At 39.6% G+C, this 21,210-nt stretch overlaps 1 protein-coding gene across 2 annotated transcripts; it reads right to left on the bottom strand.

Annotated features, from left to right (window-relative positions):
• Positions 1-15,622: 15,622 nt before the first annotated feature.
• Srsf1 (serine and arginine rich splicing factor 1) lies at positions 15,623-19,485 on the bottom strand. 2 transcript variants are annotated; one of them, XR_010048240.1, is made up of 6 exons: positions 19,153-19,485; positions 18,573-18,757; positions 17,930-18,102; positions 17,536-17,722; positions 17,040-17,158; positions 15,623-16,129 (listed from the first exon to the last, which is right to left on the bottom strand). XR_010048240.1 is itself a non-coding variant. In XM_063251237.1 (5 exons), exons 1-5 carry the CDS (start codon positions 19,344-19,346, stop codon positions 17,136-17,138), a joined length of 762 nt encoding a protein of 253 aa, XP_063107307.1. In that variant the 5' UTR covers positions 19,347-19,485; the 3' UTR covers positions 15,623-17,135. The 2 variants fall into 2 exon arrangements, 1 of the variants encoding a protein (XP_063107307.1); XM_063251237.1 differs by having other exon boundaries at positions 15,623-17,158.
• Between the last annotated feature and the right edge of the window lie 1,725 nt (positions 19,486-21,210).

The following is a 21,210-nucleotide window of genomic DNA, read 5'->3' as shown; positions in this document are numbered from 1 at the left end:
GCATTTATTCTCTAGTCACTTTGAATCCACAAATATACACATAATACAATTAATATGGGTACAGACTACTAATGATAAAGAGGTATATAATTTGATGGTCTATTTCTTTTTCATCCAGTATACAAATATATTCCCTTTCCCACTCTTTCCTTCCATCAGTCACCAAAATGAAGGGACTAGAAAACGTTGGTCTGGTTCCTTTTTAGAGCTGATTCCCCATTGGATACTGCCTGGAGGTCAAGGGGATGAATGAGAAGTTGTGCAGTCTGGATTGGTAGCAGAAGCAGGTAACACACCAGGGAACTAACTGGTCAGCCTAAGAAGGGAACAGAAAATGAGGAACAGTTTCTGATATATTCCTTAGCTAAACTGCTTCAGTGATTGCTGTGTCTCCTATAAATGTTCATTTGTCTCCTTTGGAAAGAAAAGAAAATGATTTAGGAAGCCTAAGTTTAAATATACATGCAAGCTAAGGAGTAATTAAGAGGCAAATTAAGGAATTAGCAAAGTAAACTAAGATCCTTACCTTTTTGCTCTGACCTTGGACACTGTACATCTTTTTATTTTCACTCAGTTGACAGTGTCTGCTGCTCCCCTGCCTTAATACATTGACTTCAAGGTCCCTGTGCTGCATTCTTCTGTTTTCCTCCTCCTCTATATAGTCTCTCCTCCTATCTGCTGTCTTTCAAACTGTGGTGCAAGTCTGAGGCCACCCTGGGCTATACAGTGAAATCAAGTCCAGCCTGAGCTGCAGAGCAAGACCCTGTCTCAAACAACCACCACCAAACCCCAAAGCAAACAAACAATAACCAACCAAACTGGTGAAAATGAAGCTTTAGAATTAGGAAAATTAGCACATAATAAATACCATTTTTCTTTTCTTTTTTCCACGCAGGGTCTCACTGTGTGTAATTCAGGCTGTCCTTGGACTCATGACAATCCTCCTGCCTCAGAATCCCATGAGCTGGAATTACAGGCATGAGCTACCAAGCCCACTTGAATACCATTTTTCTATTAACTGTTGTGGAGTCTCTTGAGCTTCCTATCCTCAAATCTAGAAACCCTTTCCTCAGCAATCTGTCTCATAAAATCTCTGGGAAAGTCTCCCTACTAGCAAGAAGTCTAGAGGTCAAGTGAAGAGCTTGATTCAGAAGTACCACTTTTCTTCAGGAAAATGACTATTTTTATCTTTTGTTCATAATGCAAAATCAGAATTTCTGGTTATCCCCCCAAACTCCCTTGGAAAAATTAACCTTCTAAATTCAGATGAAATTTAAACACCAAAAATTTTCTAGATGAAAAATACTTAAAAATTTGAAACAAGTACTCAAAAACAGGTAAACTGCTTCAGTGATTGCTGTGTCTCCTATAAATGTTCATTTGTCTCCTTTGGAAAGAAAATGATTTAGGAAGCCTAAGTTTAAATATACATGCAAAACAAATGAACTCCAACTCAAACCAGTAAGATTCAAGGACTCCATCCATAGAATGGACATTTTTACCTGTAGGACAGTAACTTTAACCACAAACAGAATAAACCTCTCCAGCTTCCACACACCATATATATGTTTTGTTAAAAGACAACACATGGCCGGGGATTTAGGTCAGTGGCATAAGCACCTATACCTTGCAAACGTGTGGTTGTTAAATCCCCGTACCAAAAAACAAAAAAGCAAAACACATGTCAACATCTGTCTAGTAAATTTATCTCAATTAAAATTGCCTTTCAGTGAGTGAAGGAATGGTATCTTCTGACACAATGAATACCTAACATATTCAGTGTTTAAGTAAACAATATGGCATACCTACCACCACCCAACAGGTCAGACTTCCAACTCACTCTGTTCAGATTCTCCCCCTCTACCCCAAGTTAAATGATCTTTTTTACCTTTCAGGGCCTGTTTCCTCATCTAAAAATGAGAACAAAAATATCTACCTTACAGGGACAAACCCATGAACAAGTGAGAAGTATATGTAAAGCTCTTAGAATATTCATAAAATAAAAGTGCTAAGTAAATTTTTCTTTTTCTTTTTTTTTTGTGGTACCGGGGATTGAACTCACAACCATGTGCTCGCAAGGCAGGCACTTATGCCGCTGAGCTAAATCCCCAGCCCTAAGTAAATTTTTCTAATGATACTATTGCATGGTTCTATATTAACTTGGGAGGTGGAAACTAGCTTACCTGCTAAGACAGTTTGAATTAGTCTTCAAACTTTCTCTGTTTTCTTTCTGCCTCTGTCCTTCAAAGTGCCCTATAGTAAGTGGCCAAAGGACTGACACTTAACTAAGATTTGTTTTTCTAAAAACAACTTTTAGGGCTGGGGATTTAGCTCAGCGGCATAAGCACCTGCCTTGCAAGCAGGCAGTCGTGAGTTCGATCCTCAGTACCGATAAAAAGGAAAAAGACAAACACACACACACACACACACACACACACACACAAACACAATAGTATCTAAAAACAACTTTTAGCAAATACAGTACAATATCTGAAAGCAACAGGGTATTTCCCTCCTAGTTAGGAACAGCTTTTAAAAGTCCTGTGAGTATATTAAGGATTTAGATTAGACTTAAAATCTTATGAACGTAAAGAAAATTCTCCTGGGGCTGGGGATTTAGCTCAGCTGCATAAAGTGCCTGCCTTGCAAGCAGGCAGTCGTGAGTTCGATCCCTGGTACCGATAAAAAGGAAAAAGACAAAAAAAAAAAAAAAAAAAAAAAAAAAAAAAAAAAATCCTGTTTTCAATTTCCTTTGCCCAGAAACGACTGTTTAACCAATAACAAATCAATTTTTTTTATCGGTACCGGGAATCGAACTCATGACCACGAGCTTGCAAGGGAGGTGTTTATACCGCTGAGCTAAATCTCCAGCCCCTAATAAATCGACTTTCAAACTTTCAGTCAAGGATATATAATTTTAAAAAACTTCAAATTGGCAAGCTAATAGACTAACTTCATGAAAAACAAACCTGGAACTGACAATAAATGCAATAGTAAAAACCAAGACACTTCTTCAATAGCAGCCTCAGTGGAATTAAGGAGGCACACTCATACTAGACCCATCCCTCACAAAAACACCCACAAGACTCTCTGGGAGGAAAGCATAAGTAATCTCCCCTTCTACCACATTCCCTCTGAGTTGGATAATCCCACTAAGAGCTTAAAGCTACTTGCCTGTGATCCATGCTGTCATCAGAAGTTGGTTTTGTATTTTAATTCTGCTACCTAAAGTATCATCACTAGATGTCTGTTTTAACTAGTTGGGAAGATGAGATGGGGAAACAATATTATTTTCCTGAATACCTATGTAAGTGCCTTGTCAGATGGAACACTCACAGACAAGAGGATAAGGAACAAACCAACTCATTTTCCAAATTGCAGTTGAGGGTTCTTAATTAGAACTATTGTTTCTAAAAAGGTTCATACGCTGAAGATTCTAAAAATGAGTCCAAAGTCACAAACACATTTATCACATTAACTTTTCTTGGCTGGGGCAAAATCAATGCTAAAACTATCAGTTTTAGCCATAAAACATTTATGTAGAAATACGAACTTCCATTTTACAACTCTTGAATGACTTGACAGAGAATACTTAACAAATTGCAAGCAAAACAGAATAGCTATGAGCAGAAAAGAAACCAAGACAGGTCAAAAATATACCAAGAAATTCAATACAACTGGAAAACACACTGGCAGGCACCAACATTTCTGCTTTGGACACCTGTTTCTCAGTGCCCTGAGATGCCCTAGGATTGGGGTAATGGTTGAGCTTGAAAAAATTTGACACTTAACAGTCTCACATACTTGGCAGGCCTGAAGCAAATGACAAAGCTAAGCATCAGTCACAGTACTGTGCTCAAAGTCAAAATCATTAAATCCTTAGTTATTCTGATATAAAGGTGAACCTCTTCTCAGTATTATAGCTTCCACCTCAAATACATTAAAAAAGAGTAATGACACTAAAAAATGAGTTCAAGGCCAGCTTGGGCTAAATAGTGAAAGAGACCAGTCTGGACTACATGGTAAGACCCTGCCTCAAAAAACAAAGCCTGGTGGCACAGGCCTGTAATCCTAGCACTCAGAAGAGGAGGCGAGGTAGGATTGCTGCAAGTTGGAGATCAGCCTGGGCTACCTAGTATGTTTAAAGCCAGCCTGATCTACATGGAGAGACCTTGTCTCAAAACAAAACTAAAAACAACATTATGTATATATATATGCTGTTCATGTACAAAGAATTATTAATTGTAATGCCTCCCCAAATGTTCCTATGAAGAGTAAGATGGAACAAAAACCTATTTAGTGAATGTCCGTTACCCAAAGTCCCACAGAAACATGTCAGTTTCTTCTTTAGTGGGCCAATCTGATGTTCACATAGAGGTTTCTCTATTCCAGGCAGTGAAAGGAATAGGGAATATTGAAACACATATTGAGGAATTTACACTATAGGGTCCCTTATGAAAGAAGTGAGCAGCAGCGACTTGACACTGTGACATCAAAAAACTAGTCAGACTTGGGCCAGGGATATGCTCAGCAGCACAAGTGTCTGCCTGGCAAGTGCAAAGCCCTGAGTTCAATTCGTTGTAGGAAAACAAAACAAAACAAAACAAAAAACAACAAAAAAAAAACTAAACTGCTAGCCAGACATGCTAGGCATTGTGGCACATGCCTGTAATTCTAGCACTGGGGCTGCAGCAAGAGAGTCACTGTGAGTTTAAAGTTAGGTTGTGTTACATAGTGAGTTCAATGCTAGCCTGAACATAGTAAGACCCTGTCTCAAAACATACACAAAAACAACAGAAGATTAACCAGACCTAACTTTGAGAAGCCTGCTCTATTCTAAAAAAGCAGATGGCAACACAAAAGGACAGCAACTGGATGTGGTTGGTGGTACATGCCTGTAATCTCAGCATTTTGGAAGCTATGGCAGGAGGATCACGCAAGTTTGAGATCAGCCTGGGCTCAAAGTGAGTTCAAGGCCAGCTTGAACTGTTCTGCAAGACCCGTCACACACACACCACACACACAGACATGGTAACATCTGGCTTAGATTTCTGAGAAAGGCATTAACTCTACATCTCTTGACCTCGAGTCTCTGAGCTAGAAGCTTCCTAAAGTTCTAAAGCTGTTCATCTGGTGCAGGCATAAAAGTGAAGGTAAAGTAGATGCTAAAAGCTCAGCATAGGCATAATAACTGTCTGTATTCAGCATTTTTTTTTTTATCGGTACCGGGGATTGAACTCACAGCTGCCTGCTTGCAAGGCAGGCGCTTATGCTGCTGAGCTAAATCTCCAGCCCCCAGCATTTACTCTTACGTTGTGAGTAATAATACATCAGGCTTACATGCCACTGTCCACAAATAATACCACTCTTGGTTGTCTGTGCATGGTCTGCTAGTTCTGAAGAAACAAGAGCAATATTCCAGGAGGATAGGAGTCTGACCTGATGAACAATTTCCTAAAGCACATAGGGAAGAATTTAGATATTCCTTTCAAGTATCTTTGATCTCCTTAATAAAGTATGCAAGGCTGTAGTCAATTAACTGACAAGCTAATTAGCCTGTCCATGCCATCCTTTGTTTACTGACCTTAGGTAAGTTCCCCATCCCCAAGCTTCCAGCTGTTTTTCTCTCCACCTCTTCTTTCATTCAGCAATGAATGTATTGAACAGATGGTAAATAGTCAGTGAAGCTAGGGAAACACCTCCTATACATCAGGTATAAAACAAGCTCAGAAACAGCCACTTCAAGGGTTAGAATACACATTTCTGCCTTTTAAGTAACTTGCACTTTAGATGGGAAGGGCAGAATATATTATTCCTCACATATGAAAGAATGGTTTCAGATCAACTTATTAAACTCAAATACGGGATGGAAAAATTCCTAAAATATTTCTTAAAGGTAAGAGTGTTATTTGCAACAGGGATCTCCCACATAGTGAAACTAATAATGAAGTTCAAAGAAATGTCATACATGTTCTATACACAAGTTTAGTTAGCTGAAGCAGTCACTCTGATCACTTGAGAAAACTACAGGGTCTAAGTCAGTACTACAATCTGTAATCTGATATAATTAGTCCACTTACCAGAGAACTATGAAAATTCAATGTTTACTTGACTATTAAAAGAGTACATGTAGGGCTGAGGTATAGATCAGTGGTAAAGCGCTTAGTTATTACTAGGCCCATGGCCTTTGGTCCAATCCCCAGCAAAAATAATTACATAAATAAACAAAAATACCAAACAAACCACATCTTGCTCCAGTTTCAGAATGGAAACTCATGAGAAAGCAGGGAGAAAAGAGGGAGAAGGGGAATCTCAAGTCCAACATCTTGAATCAGTAGTTTGTTCCTGGGAGCCTGAAGAGCCATGTTAAACAGTCCTAGGACATACCACATAGTGATACCTAAAGAGAAACAGCTTAAACAGAGACCTAAAGCTAGGCCATGACAAGAATTCCAATATTAATACACTCAACATCTAAAAAAGTCACAACTATCTACAACTTTCTAGTTCAAAATGAATTTCAGTTGGCTTGAAGACAAAACAAAGACCTCTTTCAAAAAGGACAAAAAAATATGTACAGGTATCTCAACTATTATGGAAATGTTATTCCACTAAATATTGAGCATTTAACTAATTCTCAGGAGTTATACTGTCCATTGCAAATACTTTTTGTCTTTTTTTTTTTTTTTTTTACCGGTACCGGGGATCAAACTTACAACTACATGCTTGCAAGGCAGGTGCTTATGCCGCTGAGCTAAATCCCCAACCCCATCCATTGGAAATAGTTTTAAGGATCTTCTCCAATAGAGGAATCAAGATTCATAAAGAAATTATAAATCAGTTGTATACCCATTTGTACAAAGTGCTTGAGTAGTACTGGAAAGGAAGCAAATTTTAAAGAGCGTATTTTCTCTTTAATACCAACATCTGAGACTTCATCTTATTAACTCTCCTGTAAGAGATAGCTTTATCGCTGGTGCCACGAAAAAAAAAAAAAAAAAAAAAAGAGATAGCTTTGACATATGTTTATTGAATATAAAACTGATTCTAAGGGCTAAGAATGTAGCTTGGTGGCAGCAGCTAGCATGTGCAAGGCCTTGGGTTCAATCTCTAGTACAAAAAAAAAAAAAAAAAAAAAAAAAAAAAAAAATCAACCAACCAACCAACCAACCCCAATCAAGAAACAATAAAAAACCTTGGGCCAAGACTATAGCTCAGCAGCACACTGCCTGCCTGGCAAGCATAAGGTCATGAGTTTGATTCCTGGTACCTAAATAAACCCTGATGGTAGGAGGCTGCATACTTAAGTTTAGTGCAAACATTTTTACTGCAAACTGTAAAGTACATTTGCCACACACTGACAATATTTACATAAACCAAGCATGGTGGCACATACCTGTAATCCAGTACCCAAGTGGCTGAGGCAGGAGGAATACAAGTTCAAGGCCAGCCTAGGGTACATAGTAAGTTCAACATCAGCCTAAACTACACAGTGAGTCCCTGTCTCAAAAAGTCAAAAAAGCTGAGCATGGTGGTGCACGCTTATAAATTCAAGCACTTGGGCAGTGGAGGCAGGATTGTTGTGAATTTGAGGTCAACCTGGGCTACATAGTGAGTTCAAGCCCAGCCTGAATTACATGGCAATATCCTGCCTCAAAACACACACACACACACACACACACACACACACACACACAGCCAAAATTTCTAGCAGTAACATTCATCTACTGCAGTACTAACAACTTTATCTGGTTTTGCTTCTGTGGTTCCAGTTTACTAATACCAAGTTGTTCAACTGTATACTCAGTAACTAAATGCAGATGCTTATAGACACTTAACATTCACATGTTCTTTTGTATGCTAATATCTTTTGTGCAGTTACGGGATAGTTACCGAGGACCACTCTGTGACCCACTGGCCTATTGAAGCAAGTTTGACTAGAAGGGATCAAAGGGCTTCTGAGGGCTGGCTGTGTGCTGTACACTGGAAAGCTAGAAAGTCTATCTTATTGTCTGGAGGATAGGTTCTAGGCCTTAAGCCAGGCTAACGACGATGTAGTAGTTGAATAGTCCTCAGGTCTCAGGATAAGAATGTCAAAGACGGTACTATGGGACACCCTGGTGGCATCAGGTAGCTATTACAGGTGGTGGTCACATTTATTCTCTTCTCAAACCTCTCAAAGTGGAAAGGGAGAGGGGGCTTTTAAAAAGCAGTATGGTAGTAAATATAAGACTTGCATTCAAATTTTGACCCTGCCACTTTAAAACTTTCAGGCTTTTTCCTCAACATGAAAAATGGGACTAGGAGCTGGGCACAGTGCCTGCCTGGTATTTTGTAAAACAGGCATTAAGAAAACATAAGTAATCTGTCTCTAGGTCTTGCACTATTTTTCCTCAAAAATTTCCCACTGAAAAAGTAGCAAGACATGAATCCTTAAGGTTAATAAGAGAACCAGGGATTTAGCTCAGTGGCATAAGCACCTGACTGCCAAGTGCAAGGTCAGAAGCTCGACCCCTGGTACAAAAAAAACACAACTACTAAGAATAAACCCAAACCTGACAATGTGGCCCATGCCTGTAATCTCAGCACATGGGAGGCTGAGGTAGGGGGATTGCTGTGAGTTTGAGGCCAGCCTAAACTGCAGTAAGACCCTATCTCAAAGACCAAAAAAAAAAAAAAAAAAAAAAAAATCTGATCAGAGGGTCACTTGCATCTCACCTAAGCTACATAGCATATTTGCCTCAGATTTTGCTAATATACTGGCCCCCAAAGAATTCACTATGTCACTATGTATCTAAGAGAAACAAAACATTAAACAATTATCAAGTATAGCTTAAAGTACATACCAAATAGACACATGTAACACTATATGAACATGTTGAACCAATTAGTTCAAGAATAAATCGGGCAGGGGACATAAAACTATGTGGCCTATGATGAATGTGATCATCATGTATTACAAACATGTACTAATAAAAATAAATTATTCAGGCTGGGCATGATGGCACAGGCCTTTGGTCCAAGCACTTGGGATGTTCAAACAGAATTGATGTAAGTTCAAGGCCAGCCTGGACTTCATAGTGAGTTCAAGGAGTGCCTCAACTACATAGCAAGACTGTCTCAAAAAAGAAATAAAAAACAACTCAGTCATCAGCTGATCAAGAAGGGCCAGAAATTTTTATTCTTGATACCAGGGATCGAACTCACGATCACGCACTTGCAAGGCAGGCACTTATGCCACTGAGCTAAACCCCCAGCCCCTAAGAAATTTTAATAGCTATAGGAGTGCAGCTACTTGCAGCTTTTATCATTGGTAGTACAAATGCATCTAGTCATTTTACCAGTCCTTTTAATAAAAAAAGTCACCTGATGGGAATCATGCATGTATGACTGGTGTTTTAAGCTGGTGGGAATGTGTTACAACTGTTGATTAAAAAGAGAACAAAATAATTCAAACTCAGTGAGGAATCTTCAGGGATTCTCATCAAGGCAGAACCAATAAATTTGCAAACAATGAGACTTCCTTTCAAAGAACCATGTAAGAAAAAAATGATGCACATATATATGCAAGAGGCAGCAGCAAGAGAACTGCTTAAGTCTTCAAGATGACAATACCACTAATTCTTGGTAATTTACACTGAAGTGTGCAGTTTGCAACAGAATTTTTCTACTTCTAAATCTAATTTTTGCAACATGTACCTTTTCAGATTGGGCATGGTGGCACATGCCTGTAATCTCTGCACTGTGACCCCTGCAGAGAAGGCTGAGGTGACCACCTTGTGTTTACCAGCCTGGCCTACATGGTGAATTTGAAATCATCTTGAACATCATGATGAAACCACATGCTAATCCCAACCCCACCCCACCCCACCGCACCCCCCAAACAGAACACTAGCATTTGTTTCAACTGCCTAGCTTCACATCTGAGGAATTATCTGATCAAATATTAGGATCCAAGTACTTTTCTCCAGTAGTCTAATTAACCATTTTATAAAACAAGACTTCTACAGCACTTTTTCAGGGAGTATGAGGTTATTTTTACCTCGTATTAAAATTTATTATAAACTGAGCATTACACTTGATTCACTGGGACATACAGGTATTACAAAAATTCTATTATGTCCAAAAATTTAACACACAGAAAATTCAACAATAAACTGCGAGGGGACTAAACATATGTTGTTGACAAGAGGTATTAAAGGGCTTTTGCAGTTTTCTTAAAGACGCAGGAATAAAGTGTGACTTAAGCCAAACCTTTGAGGATGTTCAGATTTGAGGCAGCTGTTATGATTGCTGGGTGGTGTGTAGAAAATATAAGTACAGACAGAAGCAAAACAAAGTAGTTACCAGGCCAGAAAATGTGATTTTAAAGAGTACTGATAAGTTGGAGAAGTAGAACAGTCACTGCATCACTGATTCGTATGAGGGGAGTGACAATGATTTGAGGAAGGTCACACTTAACAACTTAATGAAGACTGGAATTGCTGGAACTTGAAACACTTTAGTAAAATGTAATTCAATAATGAACTTAGATACAAAGACAATTTTGGAGTGACAAATGGAGACAGGGAAAAATCCAAGTAATATTTTAAAAAACTATTTCCCAAGTAAACAAAATTTCTGGTTAAACTGAAGTCATGGCAATGACATTATGCTTAAATATAGAACTTGACTGTCATCTTGCTGCAGTTTACTATCTGGTTTTAGAGGATAAAGGAGCCCAGTTCTGTATTACTGACCAACATTCTACATTCCAAATATTAAGATGTGGGAATTACAAAACTCAAAGCTGTCTAAAAGTTTTGAGATCCATTTAAAGGATGTGTGTAGGCCTTTGCCCCAAACGTCTGCATAAAAGCTCTAGAACTCCCAGCACCTCACAGAACACTTTTGCTAAATCTTCACTTGTTATAAATTTGGCCTTTTGTTTCATAAGGTAATTCTGGATTCTCATTTGTAGCTTGACTTTTGAACAAGTTCAACACAGGCAAGTTCTTAACAGTTGCAGTGTAACTTTTTCATACCCACCTTCTTGGTGACAAATACCCATCCAGGGATTAGAGATCAAACCCAGGACTTCACATATACTGGGCATGCACTCTACCACTGAATTACACGCCCATCTTTTGAGCCTAAAAAGTTTAACACAGTATCTCCTTTTCATTTTTAGTAAAATAAACTTGGGAGACATCCGGGGTGACAGGAATGCCAAAAGCCAAATTCACTGCTGTTAAACCCAAGCTCTTAAAATATCAAAGGTGGAAACACGCATGTATACACTTTTCCTGACATGGTGGAGTATGTACCATATTGCCTGGTGGGTATCATGGTGCCTGGTTGGTATTTTTTGATCACAAGATATTTTCAAGGTCCTAACTTTACAAGGTTTTTTAAAACAATCATTAAAACCACTTGGCAATAAAAAGTTAAACTGATCTATTACCACTCCTGAATCTGCTTTACACTCGTGATAAACAGGTCCTTGAAAACGTTTCTTAGTACATGATCAATGTTAAGTGTTTGTTGTGGCACACAATTCTTCCATTCCTGGTCTGCTTTCTAGACGACATGGTGGATAGTAATACAAGCAGATGCAAGTCTTCAACATTTTGGACATTATACTGATTTACAGGAGTACCTACAAAGGTAAGCACCACTCATAACCTTAGATCCAATAGCTTAAAACAGAAAGAGTATCATTTAACACATGAAGTGTAAGTTAGAAGACACTTTACCCAGATCATTTAACCTTAAGAGTTAACCCAAAACATCAAGGCCAGCTGGTCTTCAACTTGCTGGTTTTGATAAAGCTCCCTCTCCCTCTAGCGGCCAAGTAATTCCCACTTGTATAAGAAGTGCAGAACACTAAAAAATTACCTTTCAGTACTTTTACAAATTAAAGCTATTTTGTTCTAAGTGTATATAATGGAGAGGCAAGTGTCATATCTTGAAGGATATCACATTTCCAGTATCTTTTGATACTAACAATTCTACCAAGAGTTGAGACATTTTAACCTGGCACTTGAGTATTACTTTTTGTACTGAGAAAATATCCCGTGGAACTGTTGTTTATCTTACATACCCATCTAAGTTAACATTATGATGCTTTTTCACAATCCAGCCCAACATCCACTAAAACTCTACAAATTGGGATGGAGGTGAAGCTCAATGATACAGCATTTATTTACCATGCATGAAGCTCTAGGTTCAATCCCCAGTACCTACTCCCATTTTTCTCTCCTAACAAGGTCTTGCTCTGTAGTTCAGGCCAGCCTTGCACTTATAGTGAGCCTTCCGAGTGCTGTCATTAGTTATGTCCCACTATATTCAGCACAATTTATGGTATTCATTTCTATATACTAGTGAAGCACCAAATGATTTTTACAATAGGGAAAAATATGCTTCTCTTGATCCCTACCAACAAAATGAATTTCAGGATTGTCAGACATAGCCTTTATACCTAGCAAAAATACTTCAAGTTTTCAGTGACAGGAATAAACTTTGGAGTATACAGTTAACTTCTTGGGTGTCTAAAGCAAAAATTATTTTTTGCCAGGATTATTTTACCCAACCACTGTAATAGGAATTAACTACTTTTCCCTAACCGCTACACTTCATGTCTATCTCCTTCTCAAAGGATCACATTTGCCAAGCTTCCTGTAAATACCAAAATAGTAATAAATACATTGTACTATATGTTCTGGTTCAATGTCCTTCAGTAATTATAAGTCTACTATAGCTGAAACAAAGAAATGTTGGTCATACTTATTTTTCTGAAAGTTGTGTGGGCCTTAAAAGATGAGCTACTTTAATCTCAAAAGACCAAAACAGATTATACACAAAAAGTCACAGAAAAATGCTACATATTGTGTTACAGTTCTACAACCCCTTACCCAAACTCTTGTGGGGAGGATGTATTGGACTCATGGCTGCTTGCCTTTACATCAAGAATGGTATATACATGCTCTACCAGTGGTGGTTACCGTATGGCACATGTGCCATAGTGGGCTGTATCACTGAAAGCTCTTAAAGATTGGCCATTGTTGCCCTATACTACTGTTAACAGTTAAGTTTAGGGCCAATATGTAATGATCAACACCACTCATTTCTGCAGAAAAAAATGTTTAGTCACACTATAGGCAATAACGAAGGTAACACAACAAAAAATACCCGAGGTCTTGCTATGCAATGCATGCAGTACTTGAATTCAAGAGATCTTCCTGTTTTGGTCTCCCATGTGCTGGGCTAAGAGGCACATATCCTCCCACCCAGGTACTGCCCATCCCCATTTTCTTCTGTTTATGTAGTTTAGGCTTGCCTTGAACTCATTATGTAACCTGGGATAGCTTCAAACTAAGCAAACCTCCTGCCTCAACATCTTGAGCACTGGCATTACAGGTGTGGGCCACCACAGTGAAGGCAATTTTGATCACCTTTTCCAAGTAACTGTCAACAAATAACTTCTGAATTCAGGGTTTTACATTTCAGATTACCGGTAAGACTGCAAACTGTTTTATGCATTTGCACTTTTCATAATGTGATGTTAAACCAAAGGTGGTTAAGTTACAACAGAACTTCATTCTGAAACTTTTCCTTTTAATACTATTTGTGGTAAATACATAACTTGATTTGTAATTTTATTACAAACTTCATATATAAAGCAAAAAGGCACACAAGAAATTCACCTTGACCAGAAATCTGAAAATATAACCAGTCTTATTAAGCATATTTTACAGACAAAACTGAGAAAAATTTAGATTCTGGAATTACACTAAATTCAAGCACTAGAAGATTAAGTGAACACTTAAAATTTACTAAAAATATAAAACTTCGGAAAAAACATTTTAAATCAAGGGAATTTACATTTCAAACAGCACTTTAAAATAATAATTTAGATCCCAAGCAATTTACGAATCAAAAAGTAGGTTTCTTACCTTGTCTCCAATGGAATGTAGGCTGCACAGCAAACTGGGTTATTCAATGTTGTTATGAAAAGTTACTGCTTGCTTCTTAAAGAGACCTAAGTGCTTTCTTAGATAAATTTACAGGTTTCCTATATTAAATGGGACATGGGGAAAATTTCAATGCAGTTATAAAATAGTTCCACTTCCAACTGCTGATGTGTAGAAGCCTGATTTCTGTAACTAAAGTCTACACCTTATTACATGTTTTACCTGGCTTGTCATTTAACTACAAAATCCATACCCCTCTATCTTTCGTAACTATATAGTTAGTCCTTTCCGATTCTCAATCTCAAGCCTAGACAGCAAACAGTGCTTTTCATCTCACTGCGATCTGGGGTGGAATCTACTAAAAACTTAGAAGTATTTCACTTAACATGGCTTAAACAGACAACGCAGCAAATGCAATCTCCCTTTTGGTCTTGTTTTCAAAACATTTCACACCAATGAAGCTAGGATGTCTACCACATTTTGATCTTTCAAAATTATCTTAAATCAGTAACTGCTAATACATTAAAAAAGTATTCTACATGTGAAAAACTGTCATGTGTAATTGTTCACAATAGTTTAAAGTAATTCTCTGTTGTATTTCAAATGCCTATGTAGTAACTAGAACCACATAACCTTAATCTATGCCAATGCTTTATCTGAAACAAAAAATCTTGGCTTTGAACTTATACCCTTCTACAGGGTTGATCTGTACCAGTGGTGATGAACCTATGGTACAACATGCCACACAGCACGCTGCTTAACACTGAAAGCCCCCAGTTTACCATCACTGTTCTAGTTTGTTAAAATGTAATGGTTGGGGTACCTTATACAACTCTCATGGAAACCCTCTTTCACTATCAAGATATCTGGTTTCACCTAGGTTTCAAATTATGTCAACTGAATAATCATCAAATTCAGTCTGCAACTAAGAGAAAAGTTAAAGATGTAGCTATACCTAGTGAATACAGTACAGGAGTTGACTGTTCTCACTAGCTGTAAGAAAATCAGAATTTTACATAAAACATCTTTGGACAACCCAAACAAATAGAAAATTTAGCATCCAGGGACACTAGCAAGTATGTAATAGTTGACAAGATATAATCACAGCTGTGCTACAAAACTCCCAAAGTTTGGGAACAGAATAATCTTACGTTAAGCAAGAGTTTACAAAGCAAAGATTAACCCAAATAATTAATCTTCTACCACTGTTCAGATTTCAAAAAGGAAATGTCACTTGTATTTTCTAATACATCTGTGCTATTGCTGTTTAATTTTTTAAAAGGTAACATTTAATACTTAGCAAATTTTCAGAAATCTCAAAGGCTATTTCCACGTCAGTATTAATTTATCAGCGTTAACCAATTTTGCATAAGCTTACATTGGCTATAAATGATCACCAAAACAAACAGCCATCAACAAGGTTTTTAATTACTTTTCAGCGAAGAGCTTTATCCATCTTTCAAACTAGATCACCCCCCTCAATTGCCATTACATACAACTGTCTTAGTCTCAAGTTTTTATCCTCCCTTCATGACTTTCACAATTAACAGACGACTAATACCATTTATTAGACTGCCTTTCAAGAGACTTTAATACATAAACACAAGTCAGAATCTTAAATTGATAGTTACAAGTCAAAATCTTACAAGAGGAAAAAGGACAACCATGCATAGTTTTTTAAAAAATGTTTATTTTTTCAAAGAAAAACGGCAATAGCCAATTGGAAACCTATTCATTCTTCAACTCCAATTTTTTTCTTTAAATTTAGAAGTGACTTACTGATTACTATTTTAAACAAACCCCCCCTTACCCCTTTAAGTTTTTACCATCTACTCGTGCTGAATCCTTCCAAGGAGATTGCTCCAGCGTATATCTCCAGGTCCTCGCTTTGCTCCTTTTACCAAAAAATGCAAAACACAATTCCATCGTGCATCTTAAGGGCTCCAATCGTCAAAAATAGGAAAAAAAAATCTTTGGAATAGCCAATTAAGTTGAATAAAAAAAATCCACACGAGTGCGGTTTGGTTGGGGCAGGAATCCACTCCTATGTTCCTGGTAATCTGATCCCGCTCCATGAATCCTTGTAATTCATCCTCCCTATCCTATCCACATTATGATTTGAATCCAATGATCCAGCTCCAAGGATTGGGATCCAGTGAGCCCTCTCCAATCCAAACCTTTATAACCAGCAAAACCAAAAAAGAGGAGGCAAAATGTTAGATACTGTAATCAAAAAAGGTTTCTGGGGAATGATGAGTTATGTCTGTCATCAGTTTAACAGATGTACATCAATAACTATCAAATTCCCCAAAACAAGCTTCTGAATGGTGTTCAGATAAATTTTAGAAACTTAATCATCATAGAGACTAACTGGAAGAAGCATTTTATATTTACAGTTCAACTGATAATGCCAACACTTGTTACTGTACAGCGTATTACAGGTTTTGTGGTTGCAGTTATGTAGTTGAAAAGTTTACTGATATTGTTACCCATCTAAATCTAAACTAAATCTAATGTTCCCATCTGCAATTTAATTTGTAAATTAAAGTGTCTTAATGTGAGTCAATTATGAATATTAGTTTAAAGGGGAAGGTGAGACTTAAAAAAGTACTCCCAACTAGATTATCTACACCAATACCATGGAATTCTATTATTTTGCTTTCATTTTGTCTTAAAAAAATGAAATAGCAACGCTCTTATCAGTCACACAGAGGACATGCAGATTTAGCAGTATTGATATTATACTCTATCTCATTGGTATTAAAGACACCCTGTACCCACATGTACACCAACAGCAGGTCACACATTAACAGTTGTAACTAAGCACTGTGACAAATTAGTCAGTTCTTCCCACATTAGTCCCTATTAAAACAAAAATGGGGGGAAGGGAGTAAAATAGTTACAATGGGCAATGTTATTTTGCCACAATTGCAAAGGTTTAAAGAGCAAGGCAATTGTAGCTTAATGATAACTGCATAAGATGTTTACAAGCGTTTTAAAATATTTTTTTTTATTTTCAACCCTTGCCTTTCAGTATAAGGTCAATACTGCCAATTTCATCTGTGACAATAGCACTTGGAGTCATACCATTGCCTCCATTATTGATCTGATCCTCCTCAATCCTCCTTTTGACAATCCTAAAATGATTGAAATGTGCTCCACAATCCTTAATCCAAAGCATTCTTAATCCATCTCTTCAGATATGTCTACAGAAAGACACATGAAAAGCAAGATAAACATAAGAACTTCCCCAGGTAAGATAACCACAAACACCCCCAACATCCCAGTTCACACAAACCAGAGCAGAATAGACATTTACACAATATCACAGTCTGAAGAGAATGGAGAATTAACTAAATTTAAACAATCCTGTCTATGACATCACTTAAAATACAATTTATCAAAGACATGAGGGGAATGTAGATGTTAGGAGCAAGGGGATATTACACAAGAATGCAATTCAACACTTTAGCCCATTCTGAACAAAACAGTTTGAATTAAAAAATGAAAAGATTGTACTGAATAAAGGAAAACTGTATACAACATGGGTTCTACAAAAAGTGTCACCAATCATCTTATGTACGAGAGCGAGATCTGCTATGACGGGGAGAATAGCGTGGTGATCCTCTGCTTCTCCTTGGGGAGTAACTGCGACTCCTGCTGTTGCTTCTGCTACGGCTTCTGCTACGACTACGGCTTCGAGATCGAGATCTTCCGTAACTTGGACTTCTGGGCCCATCAACTTTAACCCGGATGTAGGCAGTTTCTCCCTATTGGATAGACAGAACTTTCCATTGAAAGATCTAAGCTTTTCAGCTGTCTTTAGTCATGCTGAATGAATGAATACACAGTAACTTAAATTGGGCATTGGCAATTTACTTTTTGGACAGTCTTGCCTGAATCCTTACCTTCAAACTCCACTGTTAAGACCACTGAATCCAATTCTGGTCAAAGAAAAGAATAAGTGTATAACCTACCTCATGAGATCTAAACTTAGTGTTATCCAGTTTTCGAACCGCATAGGTCATATCTTCTTTCCGTACAAACTCCACGACACCAGTGCCATCTCGGTAAACATCAGCATAACATACATCACCTGCTTCACGCATGTGATCCTTTAAGTCCTGCCAGCTTCCACTTGGAGGAAGTCCTGAAAAGATGATTTTTTTTCCCTCAATACCAATTACTGTACACTTGATTTATACACAACAAAAATCGATTTAAAATATTTAATTTTGACCATATACAAGCATTTCCAAATCAGAGAGCTGATGAAAAGTTTGAGATCTAGACTCCAAATTTATTTGTAAAGGATCTTCATATTCTACTACCACAATTTAAGTATTTACTTACTAAATCCACCCGAAAACTGAAGGCCTAGCACAAAATACTTGCAACTGTCAAACTGGTCAGGGAAAGAAAAAAAATTTTTTGAGACAGGGTCTCAATATGCAGTTCGAGCTGGCCTTGAATTCATTTCCTAGCTCTAACTTGCAACTATCCTCACGCCTCAGCTTCCTGAGCGCTGGCATTACAGGCGTGAGCTACCATGCTTGGCAGGGAACGAAAAACTTTAAATCGCTTTTTGCCGCTCCTCAAGCCACTTTAGCACAAACTCACCAGAGACAACCACTCTGTTTTCAGATCGCCTGGATGGGGGGCCATAGCGGCCTCGGGGCGCTCCACCACCTCCACCCCCGCCGCCGCCTCGGCCTGTACCACGGCCGCTTCGAGGAAACTCCACCCGCAGACGGTAGCCGTCGTAATCGTAGCCGTCGCGACCGTACACCGCGTCTTCCGCGTCTCTGCGTGATCACAGAAACCAAAAGGATGAGAGAGGGCCGCAGCCCGAGCGGCTCGGCCGCCAGCGCCGCCGACCTGCGCACATGCGCGCCCGGCGCGGAGCCCACACGCGCCGCATAATAGAGCGGCCCCTCCCCCACCCCGCAAGGCGCCGGCTCCCACCACTTCGCCGGCCCTCCGCGCCTCAGTTTCCCGCTCCGGGCCGGCGCATGGGCTCAGGGGGCAGCCAAGACGCCTCATCAGCGGAGACACCACGCGGATTCGACTCCTTCGGGGACGCCATCGACTCGCCCCAGTCTCTCCACGAACCCCTCCTTCCCTATTATGTTAAGGCCTCGGGGCCTTTCCCAACTACCCTAACCTATTTGCCCGGACCGCAAGTCCCACGCTGCCTCACCGCGGGTCCTCGAACTCTACGAAGGCGAAGGGCGGTCCCCCGCGGCGATTTTTGAGATCGATGTCGCGGATAGCGCCGTATTTATAAAACACGTCCTCAATGTCCTTGGTTCGGATGTCTGGAGGTAAGTTTCCCACGTAGATGCGACAGTCGTTGTTCCCTGCCGGCCCACGAATCACACCACCTCCCGACATGGCGGCGACGAAAAGCGCGGACTCGAGAACGGACCTTCCCACCAAGCCTAGCGCACGGCAGAGCGAACTTGCAGCGGCACCACGTCTCCCGTGGCCTCTCCAAAATGGCGCCTTTATCTGCTTGGCGCACGGATATGGGGGGGAGGGAGGAAGAGAAGCGAGAGGAAGCGACTGTTCGAATTCAGTGCGCATGCGCAGGAGCGTAACGGGCTTTGGTAAGCTATGTTTACGCACGGCGACGTCACCCTCCGCACAAAGGAGAAAAAAAGTCCCTCTCAGCCCAAGCTTTGTGGAGTAGTTGCCTAGTGAAATGGCCAGGTATTTGGTGAAAATTAAACACAGAGCCCTCGTGAAAAAGGCTATAAATCTCTATAGGATCGTCAGGGGTAGTTTCTCCAAGAACGACCCTTTTCAAAAGCAGCCCGGGGGCTTGAAAGGACTCGGTGAAATCTAGCTTAGAACCCTATCCCGCCATGCTTAGCGGCATTAACGGCCGTTGGCGGGAAAGGCTACGTGGGCGGGGCAGGATCCGGGGGCGGGACTAACGGGGAAGGGCGGAGTTGTTGCTCCGGAAATCAGGGAAGGCTCTGCTCTGCCCCTAGTCGCGCCGCTGGGTTGCGGTGATCCAGTTGGAAAGCCGGACGTAAACCGGCTTGTGGCACACGCTTGTAATCCCAGCACTAGGAAGGTTGAGGCGGGAAGATCATGCGAATTGAAGGCCAGCCTCGACTGCATAACGAGACCCTATCAAAAACACCAAAACTAAGCGGATCTGGGTGGCACACATCTGTAATCCCAGCGCGGGAGCTGAGGCAGTAGAGAATTACTGAGTTTGAGGCCGGCCTGGGCTACTTTCTGAGTTCAAGGACTACCTAAATTGCATAGTGAGACTGTCTCAAAAGAAAAAAAAAAAATAATAAAAGGCTAAAACGAAACAAAACAAAATCAAACAAGGCAGGGAGTAACTAGCTTCACTCCCTTTGTACAAACAGGCTGTGGCTGCCAAGGCAATTGGGTGTCTAATTTAGAGAAACCCTGTTTGGAGTTCTTAATAAATACATGAAGTACCATTACTCTTAGGGTTCAGAATTTAGTTGTAGTCTATAGGCAAAGTGGCTGGGAGAATTAAACTCTTGTCATTCACCAGTGGCACCTGCCAACTCAAAGGGATGACACCACCATACTGCCTTTGGGACCATACTTGCTTTTCTCAGCCTGTTACTGGACTCCGCAAGAAGAATGAATTATTCCTGTTCTTTCAGAGAATGAGAAAGGAAAAAGGCCGTGTGTGCATGCAGAATTCTTAAGCTTTTCTTTCAGAAGTTATTTTTGAAAAGCTGGGCATGTTGTCATGGACCTGTAATTCCAGTGCTTAGGAGGCTGATACAGGAAGATCACTGTGAGTTCAGGGCCAGTCTGCACTAATAGTGAGACTCTGTCTCGAAACAAAACAAAAAAAGTTTCCAGCATTTGGGAGACTGAGACAGGAGGATTGCTGTGAGTTCAGGCCAACCTGAGTTACAGAGGCCACGCTGGCCAAAACTACAAAGACCTAGTCTTCAATAAATAAATACAGACATACATAGGGAGACCCTGTCTTCAATAAATAAAGTTACTTTTATACAAGAATTTTGAAGTCATTATTTGGCCTCTCATGTAATAATACAAATGAGCAAACTGGATGTGAGTACCATATCCTGTGGAGACCATGGTTGCTGCACTGGCAGTGACCTTCCTTACTTGATGGCCCTGGGATATCAAAACTCTTCCAACCTTATTCCAGAGATGTCTGAATTTTGGATTTTTAGGTGAAAGCATGGTTTTGTTTTGTTTGGTGCTTGGCATCAAATATAGTACATGGCCT

Source organism: Cavia porcellus, unplaced genomic scaffold (assembly GCF_034190915.1).
Source record: "Cavia porcellus strain 051 isolate PalLab524CR breed Dunkin Hartley unplaced genomic scaffold, mCavPor4.1 scaffold_6, whole genome shotgun sequence".
NCBI lineage: Eukaryota > Metazoa > Chordata > Mammalia > Rodentia > Caviidae > Cavia > Cavia porcellus.
This window is presented reverse-complemented; position numbering and strand designations above follow the sequence as displayed.